Source organism: Sminthopsis crassicaudata, chromosome 1 (genome assembly GCF_048593235.1).
Source record: "Sminthopsis crassicaudata isolate SCR6 chromosome 1, ASM4859323v1, whole genome shotgun sequence".
In the NCBI taxonomy this organism is placed as follows: domain Eukaryota; kingdom Metazoa; phylum Chordata; class Mammalia; order Dasyuromorphia; family Dasyuridae; genus Sminthopsis; species Sminthopsis crassicaudata.
Window position 1 is genome coordinate 525,546,128 of NC_133617.1, and position 21,472 is coordinate 525,567,599.

At 34.3% G+C, this 21,472-nt stretch overlaps 1 protein-coding gene across 4 annotated transcripts in view; it reads left to right on the plus strand.

The window, feature by feature from the left end:
• Nucleotides 1–21,472, plus strand: part of MELK (maternal embryonic leucine zipper kinase) — an 88,883-nt gene that overhangs the window by 22,818 nt on the left and 44,593 nt on the right. For all 4 annotated transcript variants that reach the window (XM_074281758.1, XM_074281757.1, XM_074281755.1 and 1 more), the window contains exons 7-8: nucleotides 3,716–3,808; nucleotides 5,670–5,768. In XM_074281758.1, coding sequence (XP_074137859.1) covers nucleotides 3,716–3,808; nucleotides 5,670–5,768 — 192 coding nt within the window. The remainder of the gene's footprint in view (nucleotides 1–3,715; nucleotides 3,809–5,669; nucleotides 5,769–21,472) is intronic.

Here is a 21,472-nt window from a genome sequence, read left to right on the forward strand (position 1 = left end):
GTTGGGAGCTCTAACTAGTTAGTTTTGTTTCAGGATAAGAGTGAGAAGTCTCATTTAGAGGCAGTTCAATAACATCTCTTAGCAGAAAGATGTGGCAGGGTCACGTGGCTGTGGCCAGCTTCATCTAGTGCCAGGGCATGGCAGTGGGAAGAGTAGATGACAGGGAAAAAATGTGATGGGTGACTAGTGCTGGTTAGATGACCTCTTGCCAATCATCATGACCTTGGGGCAGGATAGTATATGTAACAGGAGTCCTTTTCTTATCCTTTAAAAGAATCTTGCAGGTCATTAGTCCAAATACTTCATTTTATTGATGAGGAACTGAGGCTCAGAATTAAGTGACTTGTTCAAAATCACATAGTTAATAAGAGAGACAGCATTAAAACCCAGGTATTGGGACTTCAAATCAGCACCTTTTTTGTTTTGCCACATGGCCCCCCTTTTTTATTTTTTATTTTTTATTCCTTTAGAATCTTTTTTTGAGAACCTGAAAAAGTCAAGTCAGGATCTGAGTGTCTTTAAACTCAGTGTGGCTTTAAGCTTTTGTTTAAGCTCAAGTATGACTTTTCTTGTCAGTTGTTCTTCACTTTGTAATCTTAAGTGCTGTTGCTACCTCTCTATATTGTACATTGGTTACTGTAATGGGCCAGAACTCTGGAGAAATATACGTGAGGCAAGGATTCTTATAACAAGGTGTTATCTCAGTGGAATTGATAAGATAATGGTTATTTTAGCATGGTGATTGATAATTCTCTACTTCAGTATGATTGATTTAATCATAGAACAAATAATGGTTCCCCAGTGATATAATGATTGCCTTATACTCAGTATGATGGATTGATTTAATTGTAATAGAGTATATAAACTGAGGACAAACTCAGCCACAGGGGAGAAGACTTGACCAGCCTCATGGGTCTCCTGCCTTCATCACTAAGACCTAGGACTTGGGCTGGTTCCAAAATCCTCCAGAGAGCTAGTCTGGACACTATATTTTAATCAACCCCAGTATGGGGGCTCTAGAAAGCAAAGGTATGTTTTGTCATCCCAGCTTAGGGGCTCTAGAAAGCAGGACATTATATTGAGATGTGCAGACTGGTGACTGGCTGATTGGCTAAGACTGCTGACTTGCAGACTGGGAGACTGAAGGAGACAATAAAGACTTTGTTTGGGCATCTGGGCTGTAGCCTCTTTTAAGTAACACTTCTAGGCAATCTTCATGACTTTCAAATACTGCTGAGTATACAGCACTCACTTTGTCTGGATCAGGGTCACAAATTCTGTCAGTAATTGGTATTAGCAAGTCCAAGATTCTTACATGGCCCATTTGTGGGGCTGCATGAATAGGTAACTGCCATTTCTCCTCATTATATCACTAGAGAGCCATTGTTTGTTCTAAGATTAAATCAATCAAGTAGAGGACTATCAATCACTCTGCTAAACTAGGTAACCATTGTCTTATCAATTCCACTGAATTAACACCTTGTTGTAAGAATCCTTGCTTCAAGTATATTTCTCCAGAATTCTGTAACAGATTACAGAGCTTTTTGAGTCTGAATAGTATGGTTATACTGTCATTGATTATGAAGATTAGTTGCTGTAGAAACACTGGCCAATTTAGATCATTTCAGTAATGGTTTTGTCCTACTGACTCCAGGGTTAGTGTTCTATCAACCATACTATCTAGCTTCCCTATTACTGGTTTTGTCTATAAATAATCTTGGAGCAATATGGTTTAGGAAGAATACATTGTATAAGCTTTTGGTAGGATTGTTTCCCCCTCTATGAAATCTTATTTTGTAAGGCAAAAGTGATTGTATTCTTCCAATATTTTCTGTCATACTTTGCAAATCATCTTATATTTTAAACAGTGAAATCTTTATTTGGTAAAGAAACGGTGGCTGAGGTAGTTTCCGGGTACTTTTGGTCATTTGATCATGGTGCTTGTTTCTAGTTAGTAAAGAGTCCAAATAATAAGTACAGTCATGGCCTTTAGTTTCATCTAGTTAAAATTTTTCCAGAGGCTACAGGTAATTTAAATTGGTAAATTTAGAACTACTGTTATTATACACAATGTTTTCTCACCTTTTTCTTCCTAATTTGATGATAGCAATTTTGACCTTTGATAACTCATCAGTTGACCTGGTTGTATAAGAACAGCTGAGAATGACCCATTTCTCAGTAAATAACTAATTTCCTATCAATAGTTAGGCCATTTCTCTTTTTCAGGATGTTTTATATTCATCTTGGTCCATTTCCCAGTAAATAACTAATTTCCTATCAATAGTTAGGCCATTTCTCTTTTTCAGGATGTTTTATGTTCATCTTGGTGAATGACTTTGAACTTGTTCTTAAAGAAAAAATTTACAATATTTAGGCAATCAGTTTCTGAGTAATGTGCAGGACTTTTTTATTCTCTTTACTTTTTTTTTTTTTTAGTTGTCAATTTTTTTTTCTAAGCTCTTTTTTCAGTTTCCTATGCTGTGTCTATTAAATACCAAGCTTTATGTTGATTGGTCTCACAGGTTCATATATCTTGAGCTAGAAGGGACATTAGAGACCATCTAATTCCATCTCCTCATTTTACAGAGGAGGAAACTGAGGAACAAAGAGAGTAAGTAATATAGGTAAAAAGTGTCTGATAGAAAATTTGAACCTAAGATCTTTAATTCTGAATCCAGTGCTTTCTCCCTGATATTCTCAGGTTCATTGGTAGAATTTTACAATTTTACATTTTATATTTTACAGTAGACATTGACCTATAATGGTCTTTTTGCTTATACTAATCACAATTACTTTAAGATTAGAAGACCCAAGATCTCATAAACTAATGTCTTTGGATATATAATGAAACCAGCTCCTTTATTTTCATTTTCAAAAAGAACCCAACCTGTGAGTTTTTCTTATTTTTAGCTGTAACTTCATTATTTTATTTGGATGATTGAAGCATTAAGTTCTTAAATAAGCAAAATACTATGTTAAGCATTAGAGATACAAAGAGAAAAAGCAAAACTGTTCCTTTCTCATGGAGCTCACATCCTAATGTAGGCCATAACACAAATGGAGGGTTTTAGTTTTAAGTAAGTCAGATGGAAAGGTCCCATGGTGCTTAAGGGAAAGCAGCAAAATGGATGGCAATTTCTCTATTTTTATATTACTTTCATTGTTAAAATCATGTGTTTAATATTTAACTACTCATCAGTTCAAGCACTTCAGAAGAACTTTCTTTCCTGGATCTTTAGTAGCCATGGCTGTAGCCCCAGAGGAACAGTGGCCAGGCTGTGATGACAGGGGCTATTCCCAGTATAGTGACTATAGATTGGAAGATTTGTCATCCCTAAGATTCTTGGGTTCAGGATCTTGGGCTAATTCCATGAGGGTCAGAGGGGAGATGGTGGTGGCTGAACTTGTCCAGCACAGGCAGACTCCTGTCTCTTCCCAGGATGCTCCCCAGCTTCATTGAAGCTGATTTGTCCACCCATGAGACCCCAGAAAATTACTTTAATTCTGTGCCTCTCCCTTTATGTTCTAGGAAGAACCACATTAACTCTGAGCATGTGATTCCTTTTAGACTAAGAGGAATCTGTCTAGTTAGGATGCACTTGTCATGAAGTCAAAGTCTGATTTTCTTTCTCCTTCATGCCCCCTAGTTTACTATATGTTATAATATCTGCATTCTGTTGAATCCTTTATTTTCAATATTCTGTCTTTTTTGCAGAGTAACAAGGATTACCATCTACAGACATGTTGTGGGAGTCCAGCTTATGCAGCCCCTGAACTAATCCAAGGCAAATCCTATATTGGATCAGAGGTAGTATTGTGTAGTCTTATAGTTGTTTTTGTTTTAAAGGTTAACGTACTATTCTGGTTTGGGTTTGTGCTAGGATGCCAAGGGTATACAGGGCCTCCAAGAGCTACTTAGCTAAGAGCACAGAGAAAGACTGTTCTATGGCCTTAGTGTTACCATCTATTTTATAAATGGCTACCATTAAGCATTTATAAAAGAAGATTGGCCAAGAGTATGTAAACAGATCATTACCACCACAAGGGGGAAAGTTCAAAATGTGCATTGTAATGATACTGGATCCTTCCTGTATATGAAAAAAAATCAGCTTCATTATTATGTTTTTTTTTTTTTTTTTTTTTTTTTTTAACATGGAAGGGAAATGTGGAGGGAAAACTTTGAAATTTCAGTAGCACATATGAAATAGTAGATATTTTACAAGTTGGCCTATTTAAGAGAGGAAAAGCTAGTAATAATGTAACCTCTTCCAGTAAATTGTAAAGGCCAAGGACTAGTTTGGTTTTTGTTCGTTAGAGTCTAAAAGCATACTGACTTGTATATAGTACGCACTTTATAAATGGATGTTGAGTTGTCATTCATAGATCTGATAAGTAATCATTTTCTTTTTCACCAGTTTATTTGGATGTTATCTTTTATATATAAATCATATGACCTTTTGGAGCTTGCCTTACTATGAGATATGAGATGTTGGTCTAAATCTAATTTTTTCAGTCTATTGTCTGAATTTCCCAACAGTTTTTTATCAGTGGTTGAATCCTTATACCAATAGTAGTGGTCTTTGTGTTTATCCAATACTAGGCTACTAGGTTTATTTTTATGTTTACTTTTTTTTTATTTTTTATTTGTAGTGATAGTTAAAGCTATTTTTTTTTCTGAGATAATTGGGGTTAAGTGATTTGCCCAAGGTCACACAGCTAGAATGTATTTAGTGTCTGAAGTCATATTTGAACTCAGGTCCTCCTAACTTCAGGGCTGATGCTCTATCCACTGCACCATCTAGCTGCCCCTTAGAGCTATTCTTTAAAAAAAAAAAATTAACCATTTTTACACCATATGAATTTAAAGACCATCCTTTGGCTAAGTCAGTAAATTATTCTTTGAATAAATTGTCATTTGAAAATGAATGAATCATTTTTCCCTGTGACATTTTGTCCAAAACATTCCTCCTTGGATATCATTTTCTTCTCTCTCCTTGCCTCTATTCCTCCTCTTTGCCTCCCTCCCTCCTTCTCTCTCTCTCTCTTTCTCTCCTGCAGTGATTAGTTTGCTTGCTTGTATTTATATCCTTAATGGCTGATAATTTAATAGCTGTAAATGTTTAATAAATATTTTTTCACTTATTCTTTTGCTATCAGGTAGTATTTTCCAAATTTGACATTGTTTAAAAATCTGACTCTTAGACAGTTTCCTTATTTGAAAAATGATTCAAACTATGTCTCATACTTGCCTTTCATTTCTAAGTCCAGACTGCCTATTTGCTGCTTTTGCTGGGAGGGGGAAAAAAAGCCATTTGCTTGTGGTTTATATTATAATTTTGTAGATGATTGCTAATGATTTCTTATATTATCTCCTTAGGTTTTAATTTGAAATTATTACTAGGGTTGAAATTACTATTACTAGGATCATCTCAGATTAATAGTAGTATCTATTTAAGCCCTGTTTGACTTTTTAACATGTTTTTGATAGGGTAGAAATCTAATGTCATCTTAAGCATATAAGATATAAGAAATGGCTTGAACTTTATAGTCCCAACTCCTTTATTCTTTCCATTATCCAAATAGTGGAGAGGAAATTATTTTATAGTACATAAGATTTATTGTTAGTCTAAAATTTGTCTTTAATTTAATGTGGGTGTTTTTTCCCTTAGGCAGATGTTTGGAGCATGGGAATTCTCTTATATGCACTACTATGTGGATTTCTACCATTTGATGATGATAATGTAATGGCTTTATACAAGAAGATCACTGTAAGTACTATGTGGTGAAATTTAAATGAATATTTTGCATTTTAGGTAGTTTATCTTATAATTTTGCACACTTTGAGGGATCTGTGATCATATCCATGTGAGTACTTTCTAATGGAACAGATTTAATTCATCTGTGCCTTCTCATCCTCTGTGACTCTTGTTCAAGTTCAAGTTCTTTAATAAATCTAGACATTCCCCCTGCCCAACAAAGGTCCTTCTTCAAACTCTTTTGTTGCTGTACTAATATATTATACAAACTTTATATTCCCTTTCCCTCCCTTTCCATTCTTTTTTAGTCATGTCACTTTAATAATAGTCTTATGCCACTTGTCCTTTGCCTCTCTATTTCTCTTTTTTCACTAGTTAAAAATATTGATATTGATATTTTTTATTTTTATATAACCTTCATTTCCCTCTTCTTTAGAACAAAGGATTTTATAAAATAATAGCTTTTAATTTTTTTTTTTTTATTCATTTTTCCAAATTATCCCCTCCCTCCCTCCACTCCCTCCCCCTGATGGCAGGTAATCCCATACATTTTACATGTGTTACAATATAACCTAGATACAATATATGTGTGTAAATACCTTTTTCTTGTTGCACATTAATTATTAGCTTCCGAAGGTATAAGTAACCTGGGTAGATAGACAGTAGTGCTAACAATTTACATTCTCTTCCCAGTGTTCCTTCTCTGGGTATAGTTATTTCTGTCCATCATTGATCAACTGGAAGTGAGTTGGATCTTCTTTATGTTGAAGATTTCCACTTCCATCAGAATACATCCTCATACAGTATTGTTGTTGAAGTGTATAGTGATCTTCTGGTTCTGCTCATTTCACTCAGCAACAGTTGATTTAAGTCTCTCCAAGCCTCTCTGTATTCCTCCTGCTGGTCATTTCTTACAGAGCAATAATATTCCAAAACATTCATATACCATAATTTACCCAACCATTCTCCAATTGATGGACATCCATTCATTTTCCAGTTTCTAGCTACAACAAAAAGAGCTGCCACAAACATTTTGGCGCATACAGGTCCCTTTCCACTCTTTAGTATTTCTTTGGGATATAATCCCAATAATAGCAATGCTGGGTCAAAGGGTATGCACAGTTTGACAACTTTTTGGGCAGCTTTTAATTTTTAAAATACATGCAAAGAAAGTTTTCAACATTCATCCTTGCAAAACCTTGTGTTTGGGGCAGCTAGGTGGTGCAGTGGATAGAGCACCAGCCCTGAATACAGGAGGACCTGAGTTCAAGTTTGGTCTTAGACACTTAACACTTATTAACTGTGTGCTCCTGGGCAAATAACTTAACCCCAATTGCCTCAGCAAACAACAACAACAACAACAAAACCTTGTATTCCAAAATTTTCTCTCTCTTCTTCCCCCCCCCCAACAGCAAATAATCCAATATAAATTAAACATGTGCAATTCTATACATGTTTCCACATTTATCATATGCATAAGAAAAATCAGATCAAAAAGAAGAAAAAATAAGAAAGAAAAAAAAAAACCAAGCAAACAACAAAAAAAGGTGAAAATCATATGTTGTGATCCACATTCAGCCCCATAGTCCTCTTTCTGGATACATATGTCTCTCTCCATCTCAAGTCTACTAGAATTAGTCTGAATCACTTCATTGATCACAATTGATCATTGCTTGTTATTGCTGTATACAATGTTCTCTTGGTTTTACTTCATTTAGCATCAGTTCATGTAAGTCTCTTTCTGAAATCAAAGGATTTTCTTTTTTTTTTTTTTAAGAGAAAAAAAAGAGGGAAATTCAACAGTTAATCAGTCCTTTGGAAAAAATCTGATGGTATATGCAGCATTTCACACCTTTCTGCTCCTCTGCAAAGGAGTTGGGAGAAGTGTCTTTTATATCTTCTTTGGGGATAGGCTTATTTGTTATAATTTTGTAATATTTGTTTTCTATTGTTTTGTGACTTAAATTGTAGCCATTGTGGATATTATTTTCCTTGCTTTACTTCATTTTGCATTAGTTCATATTCATTGGGCTTCATTAGTTCATTTGCATTAGTTTCATATTCATTGGGCTTTTTTAAAAAAATAAAACAAAGTAATTCCTTCCATAAATTATCACAATTTATTTAATTGATAAGCATCTACTTTGCAGCTCTTCATAACCACAAAAGTGGTATATATATTTTGATGTATACTTGCCATTGGTTTGTTTGTCTTTTGCACGAATTAATTCCTTTATTTAATTTTACATTTATTTATTTATTTGTTTGCCTGTTTATTTATTTATTTATTTTTGCTGGGGCAATTGGGGTTAAATGATTTGCCAAAGCTAGGTAGTTTTAAGTATCTGAAGCCAGATTTAAACTCACATTCTCTTGATTTCAGGGATAGTGCTCTATCCATTGTGCCATTTAGCTGCCTCTCTCCCCATTGTTTTGTTTTTTAAAATAGCTTTTTATTAACAAGATAATATGCATGGATAATTTTTGTTCCAATTTTTCCCCTCCTTCCCCCCACCTCCTCCCCCAGATGGCAGGTAGGCCAATACATGTTAAATATGTTAAAGTATATGTTAAATACAATATATGTAGACATATCCATAAATTATTTTGCTGTACAAGAAGAATCGGACTTTGAAATAATGTACAATTAACCTGTGAAGGAAATGAAAAATGCAGGCAGATACAAACAGAGGGATTGGAAATGCTATGTTGTAGTTCACACTCGTTTCCCATAGTTCTTTCACTGGGTGTAGCTGGTTCTCTTCATTATTGAACAGATGGAACTGATTTGGTTCATTTCATTGTTGAAGAGAGCCATGTCCATCAGAATTGATTGTCATATAGTATTGTTGAAGTATATAATGATCTCCTGGTCCTGCTCATTTCATTCAGCATCAATTCATGTAGGTCTCTCCAAGCCTTTCTGAAATCATCTTGCTGGTCATTTCTTACAGAACAATAATATTCCATAACATTCATATACCACAATTTACTCAGCCATTCTCCAATTAATGGGCATTTAGTCAGTTTCCACTTTTTGGCCACTACAAAGAGGGCTGCCACAAACAATCTTGCTCATATATGTCCCTTTCCCTTCATTAAGCTCTCTTTGGGATGCAAACCAAGTAGCAACACTGCTGGATCAAAGGATATGCACAGTTTGATAACTTTTTGAGCATAGTTCCAAATTGTTCTCCAAAATGGCTGCAGGTATTCACAGTTCCACCAACAATGTATCAGTGTCCCTTGTTTTCCCACATCCCCTCCAATATCCTGCATTACCTTTCCCTGTCATTTTAGCCAATCTGACAGGTTTGTAGTGGTATCTCAGAGTTGTCTTAATTTTCATTTCTCTGATTAATAATGACTTGGCGCATCTTTTCATATAGCTAGAAATAGTTTCAATTTCTTCATCTGAGAATTGTCTGTTCATATCCTTTGACCATTTATCAATTTGAGAATGGCTTGATTTCTTATAAATTAGAGTCAATTCTCTTTATATTTTGGAAATGAGGCCTTTATCAGAACCTTTGACTGTAAAAATGTTTTCTCAGTTTATTGTTTCCCTTCTAATCTTATCTACATTAGTTTTGTTTGTACAAAAACTTTTCAATTTGATATAATCAACATTTTCTATTTTGTGATCAATAATGATCTCTAGTTCTATTTTGTGATCGATAATGATCTCTAGTTCTTCTTCGGTCACACATTCTTTCCTCCTTCACAGGTCTGAGAGATAAACTATCCTATGTTCTTCTAATTTATTTATAATCTCATTCTTTATGCCTAGATCATGAACTCATTTTGACATTATCTTGGTGTACAGTGTTAAGTGTAGGTCAATGCCTAGCTTCTGCCATACTAATTTCCAATTTTCCCAGCAGTTTTTGTCAAACAGTGAATTCTTATCCCAAAAGTTGGGGTCTTTGGGTTTGTCAAACACTAGATTATTAAAGTTATTGGCTATTTTGTCTTTTGAACCTAATCTATTCCACTGATCAACTAGTCTATTTCTTAGCCAATACCGAATGGCTGGTAACCGCTGCTTTATAATATAATTTTAGATCTGGTATAGCTAGGCCACTTTCATTTGATTTTTTTTTTTTTTTTTTTTTCATTAGTTCTCTTGAAAGTCTTGACCTTTTGTTCTTCCAAATGAATTTTGCTGTTAATTTTTTTCTAGGTTATTAAAATAGTTTTTTGGGAGTCTGATTGGTATAGCACTAAATAACTAGATTAGTTTAGGTAGTATTATCATTTTTATTATATTTGCTTGCCCTATCCAAGAATACTTAACATTTTTCCAATTGGTTAGATCTGACTTTATTTGTGTGGAAAGTATTTTGAAGTTTTGCTTATATAGTTCCTGATTTTTCCCTTGGCAGATAGACTCTCAAATATTTTATACTATCGGTAGTTACTTTAAATGGAATTTCTCTTTATAATTGGGATTTTATTAGTGATATAGAAGAATGCTGATGACTTATGTGAGTTTATTTTGTATCCTGCAACTTTGCTAAAGGTGTGGATTATTTCTAATAGCGTTTTAGTAGAATCATCAGTGAAGAGTGATAATTTGGTTTCCTCATTACCTACTCTTAATTCCTTTAATCTCTTTCTCGACTCTTATTTCTGAGGCTAGTGTTTTTAATACAATATTGAATAATAGTGATGATAGTGGGCAACCTTGTTTCACTCCTGATCTTACTGGGAAAGGTTCTAGCTTATCCACATTACATATGATGCTTACTGATGGTTTTAAATATATGCTCCTGGCTATTTTAAGGAAAAGTCCATTTATTCCTATACTAGTATACACACACACACACACACACACACACACACACACACACACACACTATACTAGTGTTTTTATTAGGAATGGATGTTGGATTTTATCAAATGCTTTTTCTGCATCTATTGAGATGATCATATGGTATTTGTTAATTTGCTTATTGATATAGTTAATTATGCTAATAGTTTTCCTAATATTGAACCAGCACTGCATTCCTTGTATAAATCCTACTTGGTCATGGTTCATGGTGTATTATCCTGAAGATGATTTTCTGTAATCTTTTTGCTAATATTTTAAGATTTTTGCATCATTATTCATTAGGGAGATTGGTCTATAATTTTCTTTCTCTTTTTTCAACCTACCTGGTTTAGGTATCAATACCATGTCTGTGTCATAAAAGGAATTTGGTAGGATTCCTTCATTCCCTATTTTTTCAAATAGTTTATATAGCATTGGAGTTAATTGTTCTTTAAATGTTTGGTAGAATTTACATGTAAATCCATGTGGTTCTGGGAATTTTTTCTTAGGGAGTTGATTAATAGCTTGTTCTATTTCTTTTTCTGAAATGGGACTATTTGAGCAATTTATTTTCTCCTCTATTAACCTGGGCAAGCTATATTTTTGAAGATATTCTTCCATTTCATGTAAGTTATCGAATTTATTGTCATAAAGTTGGGCAAAGTAACTCCTAATTATTGTTCTAATTTCCTCTTCATTGGTGGAAAGTTCTTTCTTTTCATTTTTAATACTAACAATTTGATTTTCCTCTTTCCTTTTTCTAATCAGATTTATCAAAGGTTTATCTATTTTATTGGTTTTTTCATAAAACCAACTCAGTTTTTTATTAATTCAATATTTTTTTTTTACTTTCGATTTTATTAATTTCTCCTTTTAATTTTAGAATTTCAAGTTTTATATATATATATATATATTCCCCCCTCCCCCCCAAGGCTAGGGTTAAGCAACTTGCCCAGGGTCACACAGCTAGGAAGTGTTGAGTGTCTGAGACCAGATTTGAACTCGGGTCCTCCTGAATTCAGGGCTGGTGCTCTATCCACTGTGCCACCTAGCTGCCCCTCAAGTGTAATATTTGATTGGGGGTTTTTAATTTGGTCTTTTTCTAGCTTTTTAAGTTGCAAGCCCAATTCATTGATCATCCCTTTATTTTATTCAAGTAAGCCTCTAAAGATATAAAATTTCCCCTTATTTCTGCTTTGGCTATATCCCACAAATTTTAGTGTGATATCTCATCATTGTCATTTTCTTGGATGAAATTATTAATTGTGTTTATGATTTGCTGTTTCACCCAATCATTCTTTAGGATGAGATTATTTAGTTTCCAATTACTTTTTGGTCTATTTACCCCTAGCTTTTGTTGAATGTAGTTTTTATTGCATGGTCATCTGAAAAAAATGCATTTACTATTTCTACCTTTCTGCATTTAATTTTGTCCTAATTATGTCCTAATATATAGTCAATTTTTGTATAAGTTCCATGAACTGCTGAGAAGAAAGTATACTTCTTTCTGCCTCCATACAGTTATCTATCATACCTAATTTTTTCTACTATTCTATTTACTTCTTTAATTTCTTTTCTTACTTGTTTTGTGGTTTGATTTATCTAATTCTGAGAGTACAAGGTTGAGATCTCCCACTATTATAGTTTTGGTGTCTATTTCTTCTTGCAACTCTCTTAACTTCTCTTTTGGGAAGTTAGATGCTATACCACTTAGTGCACATATGTTTAGTATTGATATTGCTTCATTGTCTATGCTACCCTTTAGCAAGGTATAGTTTCCTTTCTTATCTCTTTTAATTAGGTCAATTTTTGCTTTTCTTTGATCTGATATAAGGATGACTACCTCTGTTTTTTTGACTTCACTTGAATCATAATAGATTCTGCTCCAGCCTTTTACTTTTACTCTGTATGTATCTCTCTGCTTTAAATGTGTTTCCTATAAACAACATATTGTAGGGTTCTGGTTTTTGATCCAGTCTGCTATCTACCTCCATTTTATGGGCGAGTTCATCCCAATTACATTTACAGTTAAAATTACTAATTCTGTATTTCCGCTATCTTATTATCCCCAGATTATGTTTTTTCTTTTTCTTACCCCCCTTATCCTCTTCCCCAGTTATGGGCATCACTTGCCTCATGCAGCTCTCTTTAGAATCCCCCCCACCCCCTTTGAGTCCCTTCTCCTTTCTTGTACCTTTCTTTTATTACTCTTTTCCTTTTCCCTTTTCTTCTCCCACTTTTTAATGAGATGAGAGAACTTTCTCTGTAAACAAAATATGTCAATTATTTTCTCTTTGAGCCAAATCTAATGAGAGTAAGATTCACACAATGTTCCTCCCCCTCTCTAAAGTCCCTTAGATACAATAGGTTTCCTTTGCCTCTTTGTAAGATGTAATTTCCCTCTTTATCTCCCCCTTTTCTCTTTTAATGATACTATCCCCTTTCCATTTCTACTTCCCTTTTTTTTTTTTATATTATGTCAGTAAAATCAAAATATACATGCACTCTTTATGTATATCCATAATAGAAATACAGTTCTCAAGAGTTCTTTTTACCTTTTTCTGCTTCTCTTGAGTCCTATAGTTGGAGGTTAAAATTTTAGTTCTGCTTTTTTTTCATTAGAAAATGGAATTGACCTGTTTCATTAAATGTCCATCTTCTTCCCTGGAAGAAAATGTTCAGCTTAGCTGGGTAGTTTATTCTTGGCTGCATTCCAAGTTTTTTTGCCTTTTGGAATACCAGATTCCAAGCCCTTCCATCTATTAATGTGGAAGCAGCTAGATCTTGAATGATCCTTATTGTGGCTCCTCGGTATTTGAATTGTTTTTACCTGCTGCTTGTAATATTTTTTCCTTAGTCTGATAGTTCAGAAATTGGCCACAATATTCCTTGGAGTTTTTATTTTAGGGTCTTTTTCAGAAGGTGTTTGATGAATTCTTTCAATGCCTATTTTACCTTTTGATTTTTATTACATCTGTGCAGTTCTCTTTGATGATTGACTGTAAAATAGTATTTAGGCCCTTTTTTTTCATCATAATTTTCAGGAAGTCCAATAATCCTCAGATTATTTTTGCTAGATCTATTTTCCAGGTCTGTTGTTTTTCCAAGTAGATATTTAACATATTTTCCTATTTTTTCATGTTTTGGATTTTGCTTGACTGATTCTTGATGTCTCAACAAATCATTCATTTCTATTTGTTCTGTTCTGATTTTTAATGAGTTATTTTCTTCATTAGCCTTTTTTACTTCTTTTTGTATATGTCCAATTGAGTTTGTTTTTTTTTTTACTGAGTTACTTTCTTTTTCCAATTCACAAATTCTACTTTCCTGGAGTTTATCTTTTCGATTCACATTTAAGGAGTTGTTTCTTTTTCTACTTATCAAATTTTCTTTAAAGCCTTTTTCTGTACTCTGTTGCATAGCTTCTCTTTCCTTTCCCCATTTTTCTTCTATCTTTCTTTTTAGATATTTTATAATTTCTTCTAGGAGAGCCTGTGTGATGGGAATCTGGTATATCCCCTTTAGGGTTGTGTCTGGAGACTGCTCAGTATTAGTCACCTAGGATTGAAACCTGTTCTCTTTCTGTATAGAAGCTGTTGATTAGCATTTGACCTTCTTACTCATTTTTTTTTTTAAAGCCCTTAGGGTCTGCCTTCAGGGCAAGAGGGTTACCAGCTTCCTCTGCAGACAGGGATAGATATATGGACAGTAGCTATCTTACAAACTGGCTGCTAAGAGTGGTGGAGTTGCTAAAGTGCCTTGGGAAGAGCCCCTGAAGGGAAGTGTCTCTGCCTTAGGTGACTGCAGAAGTTCTATTGCCCAAGGCAGAGCCCTCTTACTACACAGGTTTGTGGCTGCTGTGGGCAGAACCCCCCTACTGTGCAGATTAGAGGCTGCCCTGGGCTTAGCACCCCCTGCCTTGCAGAAGTATGACTGCCTCAGGCAAAAGCCTGAGCTTCAGAATGTGGCTGCACAGCTGTGCTGTGTTCTGTGCTAAGTCACTTCCAATTTTGGGTGGGTGAAGCCAGATCCTGTTAGATTCTGGCGTTTTTTTTGGGAGTACACACTCTCTTTGGCTTTAACTTCTCTGCTGATCTACTGCTTTGCAACCAAAGCAGAGAGCCAACCTGTGGTAGAGTCCTCCCTGTAAATTTTCCAGCCACAGAGACTGCCCATGCCCTGTCAGATCAGTATGCTACTCTCTGGTTCTATCTCCCTGCTTGTGCTGGCCTGCTCCTACTGTTCAGGACAACCTTTTTCTGGCGATCTTCCATATTATCTTCTGCTGGTAAGTTGTTGTACTTCCAATATTCATGAATTTTATCAGTCAAGCACTGTTTTTGAGGCTAAATTTGGTAATTAATAGTGAGGGTATGAGAGGAGCTTAGAATGTCCTGTGTATCTTCTCTGCCATCTTGGCTCTGCCCCCTCCTCATTATTTTTTGAATAATTTTAAATTTCTCACAAATTATGACGTTCTATAACTTCACTGAATCCATAAATTCCACGAATCAGAGATGTTGACATTGAGAAAATGGAACCATTTAAAAATAGAGCACTTTCCCTAAATATAATCCATCTTGCTCTCTTTTTTCCATTCAGTTCTGGGACTAACTCATTGTCCATCAGCAGTACCTATCTAAGAGGTGTGTGTGTGTGTGTGTGTGTGTGTGTGTGTGTGTGTGTCTATTACAGTGATATGTCTGCTCAATACATTGTTGATTCAAATGCATTTTTCTAGTTAGGAAAGTTGGCATTCTTTAGCTCTTGTTTTTCTGTGTTGATATTTAGGTCCAACTTGAGTAAAATTGGATCTCATTTAGGAATGAGACTTGATGTTATATCTGTGGGGTATAAACCAAAGTTGTGGCACAATTTAGTAATATTTTGATTGTAGATCTAAATTGCTTTCAGGAGGGGATGGTTCAATCCACAGTCCATCAACAATGCATTAGTTTTTCCTTTATTGTCTCTAATTTCATTTTTTCTACAACTTTATTAATTTAATAGTATGAGGTGAAATTCAACTGAACCCTCACTGCTGTTAGGGAATCCTACTAAACTTTCCTTATCAACTTAGTATTCCACTTTCATTTTCCTAAATCTTTTTATCCTGCCTCAAACCTACTGTGGCTTCCTCTTGATAACCTTACCTCATATTGAGGCCATTCGTTCACTGTTAGCTCCCTCTTTTCTCTCTTCTCTCCTTTTCCTCATCCCCTATTACTCAGGTACTTTCTGTCATTCCTTCACCTTGTCTCACACAATGATGTGGCCTTACTCTTAACCAAAGCTAACCTCTCTACTTGTTCAAGTGATCCTATTCTATTCCGTCTTACTCTCACTTATTTTCCATTTCTCCCTCTCTGCTAGCTTGTTGCCCATTGCCTATAAACATGCTCATGTCTCTTCCCTTCTGAAAAAACCCTCCCTTGACCCTTTCATCCTCACTTTGTTTTATATCTCTCTGCCCTTTGTAGCAAATCTCAAAAAGGCCACCTATAATTATAGGTGTCTTCACTTTCTATCCCTTCACTCTTTTTAACCCCTTACAACAATTTGGCTTCTGACCTCATCATTCCACCAAAACTACTCTCTCCAAAGTGATCCCTTCTTGATAAATCTAATATCTTTCTTATTCCTCATTCTCCATAGCCTCTCTGCAGCACATGATGTTATTGATACCCTCTCCTCCTTGCTACTTTCTTATCTAGATTTTTGGGACATCCCTTTCTTCTCATTCTCCTCTTATCTGACTTTTTCTCTTGTCTCCTTTGCAGAATCCTCTTCTAAATCAAGTTCTATAGTCATAAGTACCTTTCAGGGTTCAGTTCTGAGTCCTCTATTGTTCTCTCTTTATACTGCTTCACTTGGTGATCATTAGTAATTAAATGGATTTAATTACTCTGTGCTAATGTTTTTCAAATTATCTATCCTGTTCAAAATTGCTGGCCTCAAATTTTGCTTCTCCAGTAGCCATTCAGACATGTCAAACTGGATGTCTGTTAGACATCCTAAACTCAGAATATCCAAAACAGACACACATATATACCCCTGCCTTGTTACTTTAGAGGCAACATGAGCCTTCCAGTTCCTCATGCTCTCAACCTAGAAGTCGTCCTGGATTCCTCACTATCTCTTACTCACTAGGATCCAAGCTTTTGCCAAAGCCTTTTGATGTCATCTTCTCAACATCTCTCTAATATGCTTCCATCCTTTCCCTGACACTGCCATCCACTCTCGTCACCTTGTATCTGGATTAGTGCAATAGCCTGCTGGGGGATTGGTCAGCTTCAAATCTCTCTCCATTTCCTTCCATCCTCCATTCAGGTGCCAAAGTAATTTTTCTAAAGCATGAATCCTACCATGTTACTCCCCTATTTAAAAAGTTCTAGTAGTTTTCTTTTGCCTCTAGGTTCAGACATGCAACACTGTATTTGACATTACTTAGCCCCTCCTACCTTTTCAGTCATTTTACATCTTGCTTCCTGCCATGTACTCTTTGATCCTGTGACACTGGTCTCCTATCTTTCCCACAAACAGTATCTCAGCTCTGGGTAATTTTTCTGCCTGTTCCCCATGCCTAGATTGTTTTCTCTTTCCAACTCCACCTACTGACTTTCCTGGCTTACTTTAAATTCCTACTAAAATCCGATTTTTTATAGAAAGCCTGTCCAAAGTTTTAATTCTAGTGTCTTCCTTTTGTTAATTATTTCCTAAATGTGGATTTCTATGTATTTATTTGTATTGTCTCCTCCTTTATATTGTAAGCACCTTGAAGGCAGGGATAGTATTTATCTATCTATCTATCTATCTATCTATCTATCTATCTATTTATTTATTTATTTTATTAAAGCTTTTTATTTTTCAAAACGTATCTGTGGACAATTCTTCAACAATGTTTAGCCTTTGCAAAACCTTGTGTTCCAATTTTTCCTCCCTTCCCCCCACCCTCCCCTACATGGCAAGTACTGACTTCAGGGCTGGTGCTCTATCCACTGTGCCATCTACCTGCCCCTCCTATATATATTTTTAACAGTTCATATATATAACAATTCATTCATGATTTTAACATCATATTGGTTATTAAACATATGCAGAGAAATTTATTTAAAATTTTTTTCCAAGTCATTTGTTTCCCTTCCCTGTCTGCATTGCTTGTATTGGTACAAAAAAAATTTCAAATTGATGTCATCTTAATTGCCCTTCATGTCTACTGTGGCACAAGAGAGATTAGATTTTTTATTGGTTTGAGAACTCATTCTATTCATAGTTGTTTAGGATTCCTCCTTTTCTTCTGTATTTATGATAGAACCTTTTATATATGTAGGTCATGTTTCCATGTGGAGCTTATTGTTGTATATGAGAGCTGTTGGCCAGGTTCTGATTTCTTTCAGACTGTTTTCCAATTTTCCTAGCAGTTTTTGTAGAATAATGAATTTTTAACCCAGTATTTATTTTTGTAACTGTACTCATAATTCCTTTTGATGACTTGGTAGCTCCAGATATTTTATACATGCTTTGAATGAAATTTCTTTTTCTTCCTTCTGGGTTTTGTTCAGATTGATGACTTTGTGTACTTTTTTGATGTGCTGTTTTACTGAAGTTATTAATTCTTTCATTAAATCTTCAGTTGTGTCTCTAGGATTCTTTCTCATTACCTGAAAAAACTGATAATTTTATTTCATTTTTACCAATACTTTCTCTATTTTTTCTTTTCTTTTTGTAGCTAGCATTTTTAGAACTATGTCAATAATGGGGACAATGAGTATATTTCTTTTACTCTTAATTTCAGTAGAAAGGGTCTCTAGTGTTTTTTTTTTTTTTTGTTTTTTTTATTACCTTAAAAATGGACTACTTCTCTGTTGTTGTTTTAGTGAGGCAATTGGAATTAAATAATTTGCTCAAGGTTACACAGCTAGTAAGTGTCTGAGGCTGGATTTGAATTCCTGATTCTAGAGTTGGTGCCTATCCACTGCTCCATCTAGCTGTCCCCCGTTTAGTTATTTTTAACATGAAATTGCCAACCATTATTGTGTCTTGTCAAAAAGCTTTTCTTTATCTATTAATTTTTATTGGTTGGAGATCAATATTGTGTATAATGTTCATTCATGATACAAGTCAAACTTGCTTATAGTGTATACTTTTTTAAGATATACCTTATTTGCCAATATTTTATTCAATCTTTTTTGATATTTATTAAAGATTAATTGCTCTACTGTTTTATTTCTGTGCTTTATCTCTTCCTATTTTAGGAATTAGGTCCAAAAATGTCTCAGAGAAGCGATTTGTTAGCTTTGTATTTTGGCTATGACATTCCTAAGTGTTTTTTCTTTGGAGTGTTTTTCAAGAGGTCATTGATTCTGTTTTTATTTTAGTCTTTGATTTTAAATCTGATCAGTTTTCTTTTGTTATTTTTTTGATGTCTTAAGTTTTTTGTTTGGTTATTTCTTTATGGGAGTCAGATGATTCTCAAATTCTTTTTCCTTAACAATTTTTTTAATGGTAACTAGTTTTTAGTATTTCATATAAGAAAATTTTTTCAGTCTTTTATGTTCTGATATTTATTGTCTTGTGGAGTTATTCCTTTCAATCGACTCTTTAGGGAATCCACTTGTATGAGATTTTCCTACCTTTTGTTCTATATGATTTATTCTTTCAATTTTTCACCTGAAATTCTCATTTGCCATTTTATATTTTGTACCTTGATTTATATCATCAAGTAGCTCTTCCCCTCTATCTTTCCCTCTTCCCCCAGAATTCTTATAGTTCTTGTCAGTTTAATTTTTTTCTGGATTGGTCTCTTAGATTTCTTGACTCATTTTTTCCATTTGTTTGGTGCTTTATTCTGTTTATTTAAATTTTCAGCGTCAGTTCTCAGATCGGGATTTTGGGCTTGGGTCATTCGGTTGGATGCTTTTGAAATAAACTTAGCTAATAATCTTGCTGAACTTTCTGAAAAATAACTATTATCTCTATTGCTCCTTGTCAAGTGATATTGTTTATAATCTATTTTAAAAAGAAATTAAAATCATTTTATATTCTAATTGGGTGTTTCCTTTTGTTCTCAGATCTTTCTGCATAATCATGGGGTCCAAGTGTTTGATAGTTAAGCTTTTTTTTAAGCTCTTTTGCCTTTATTATATAAGGCATGGGACAAATCTTCAACTAAGAGGGTAAGGAAAGAGTGTTTTTGGACACTTGAGGAGATAGAGATTGCAAGTAATCTTTTTGCGGAGTATCACTTAGGGAGGTAGAAAAGGGTTGTCTTGTTTCAAAGAGGGTCTATTTGAAGTTAAAAAAACCAAATATACATTTGTGATAGATGTAGTCAGTTTATTTCAGCATGTATAAAGGTGCAAAGGATAGTAGGACTAATCCTGGGATAGTTTTTTTTTTTAAATCATAAGGAGCAATAAGATGGAATTGGTGAGGGGCAGTAAAAGATTTGAAAGTTGAAGAAAATATAAAGATGAACTAATTAACTATTGGGTAGATATTGGCTAAGGCTGAAATGAAAGTGAATTAGAAGCAGAAGTTACTGAGGAGTTGAAAGATTTTTCATGAAGATGAATAAGAGAGGTGAGACATAGGTACAAGACGGAATGATAGGTTATGATAAAAAAAATGATAGAATATGATAGGAAAATGATCAAGTCAAAGTGATGACCATTTTAAAAATGATTTTTTTTTAGGTCCTAGGTATCATTCCTTGGTGAATTCTTTATAACAGTTCTTATTCAGATAACATAATTTTTGAAGAGATCGTTGCATTCTTAAGTATGGTTAGAAAAATAATCGTGTTTTATCATGTAATGAGAAGGAGGAATCATAGGTGGACAACCTGATTGTTCCACTGGTCCCTGGGAAATACTGAAACATCTAGAAGACTTTTAGCATATTGGATAGATTTCCTATAGAGATTTTTTTTTTTTGGATAAAATGTTTGTGGTATGAGAAGGTGTGGATGGGCTGAAATCAGTACTGGTGGAGGGAGTGTTAATGAGTTGATTGATCCATTGTTGTACGGGCATACCTAGTTTTGTTGTGCTTTGCTTTATTGCACGTCACTGATTTTGAGGTGTTTTTTTTTTTTTTTTTTTTTTGTAAACAAGGTTTGTGGCAACAAAAAACCTTTAAAAAAGATTTGTAGTAAACAATTCAATAATTTATCTAGTCTGCTGGCACGATTTTTCTAACAGCTTGTGCTGACATATTTGTGTCACATTATGATAATTCTCACAAGATTTCAAAATTTTTCTTTATCATTATTATTATTACATCTGTCATGGTAATCTGGCAGTGATCTTTGGTAGTACTTTTGTGATTGTTCAGGGGCACCATGTACTGCACCTTTATAAAGTGACAAACTTAATTGATAAATATATTGTGTGTTCATGACTACTCCACTGACTTACCATTCCCAGTCTCTTTCTCTCTTTGGGATCTCTATTCCTTTCAATATTCACTATTCAATAGAATAGTGAATATAATATATATATATTATATATAATATTATTATACATATATAATATATATAGTGAATATAATAATATAATAGAATCAATATTCACTAGAATATTGAAGGATTACATATACATAAACTCAGTTGAGAAAGCAGAAGCAAGGTTGGAGAAGATTGACTTCAGTTTTGAAAGAAGTTCTACTCTGGATAAGATGCAATTAAATAACATTGATTGCAACAAAACAATCTTTCTTGGAAAGAAGAGTCAATTGATGTGGCATAGTTCACTTTCTCATTTTAACATTGTTACAGCCATCCCAATCTTCAGCAGCCACCATCCATCAGTTAGCAGCTCTCAATATCAAGGCAAGACCTTTCATGAGCAAATAGACTATGACTTGCTTAAGACTTCGATGATAATTAGGGTTTTTTTTTTTT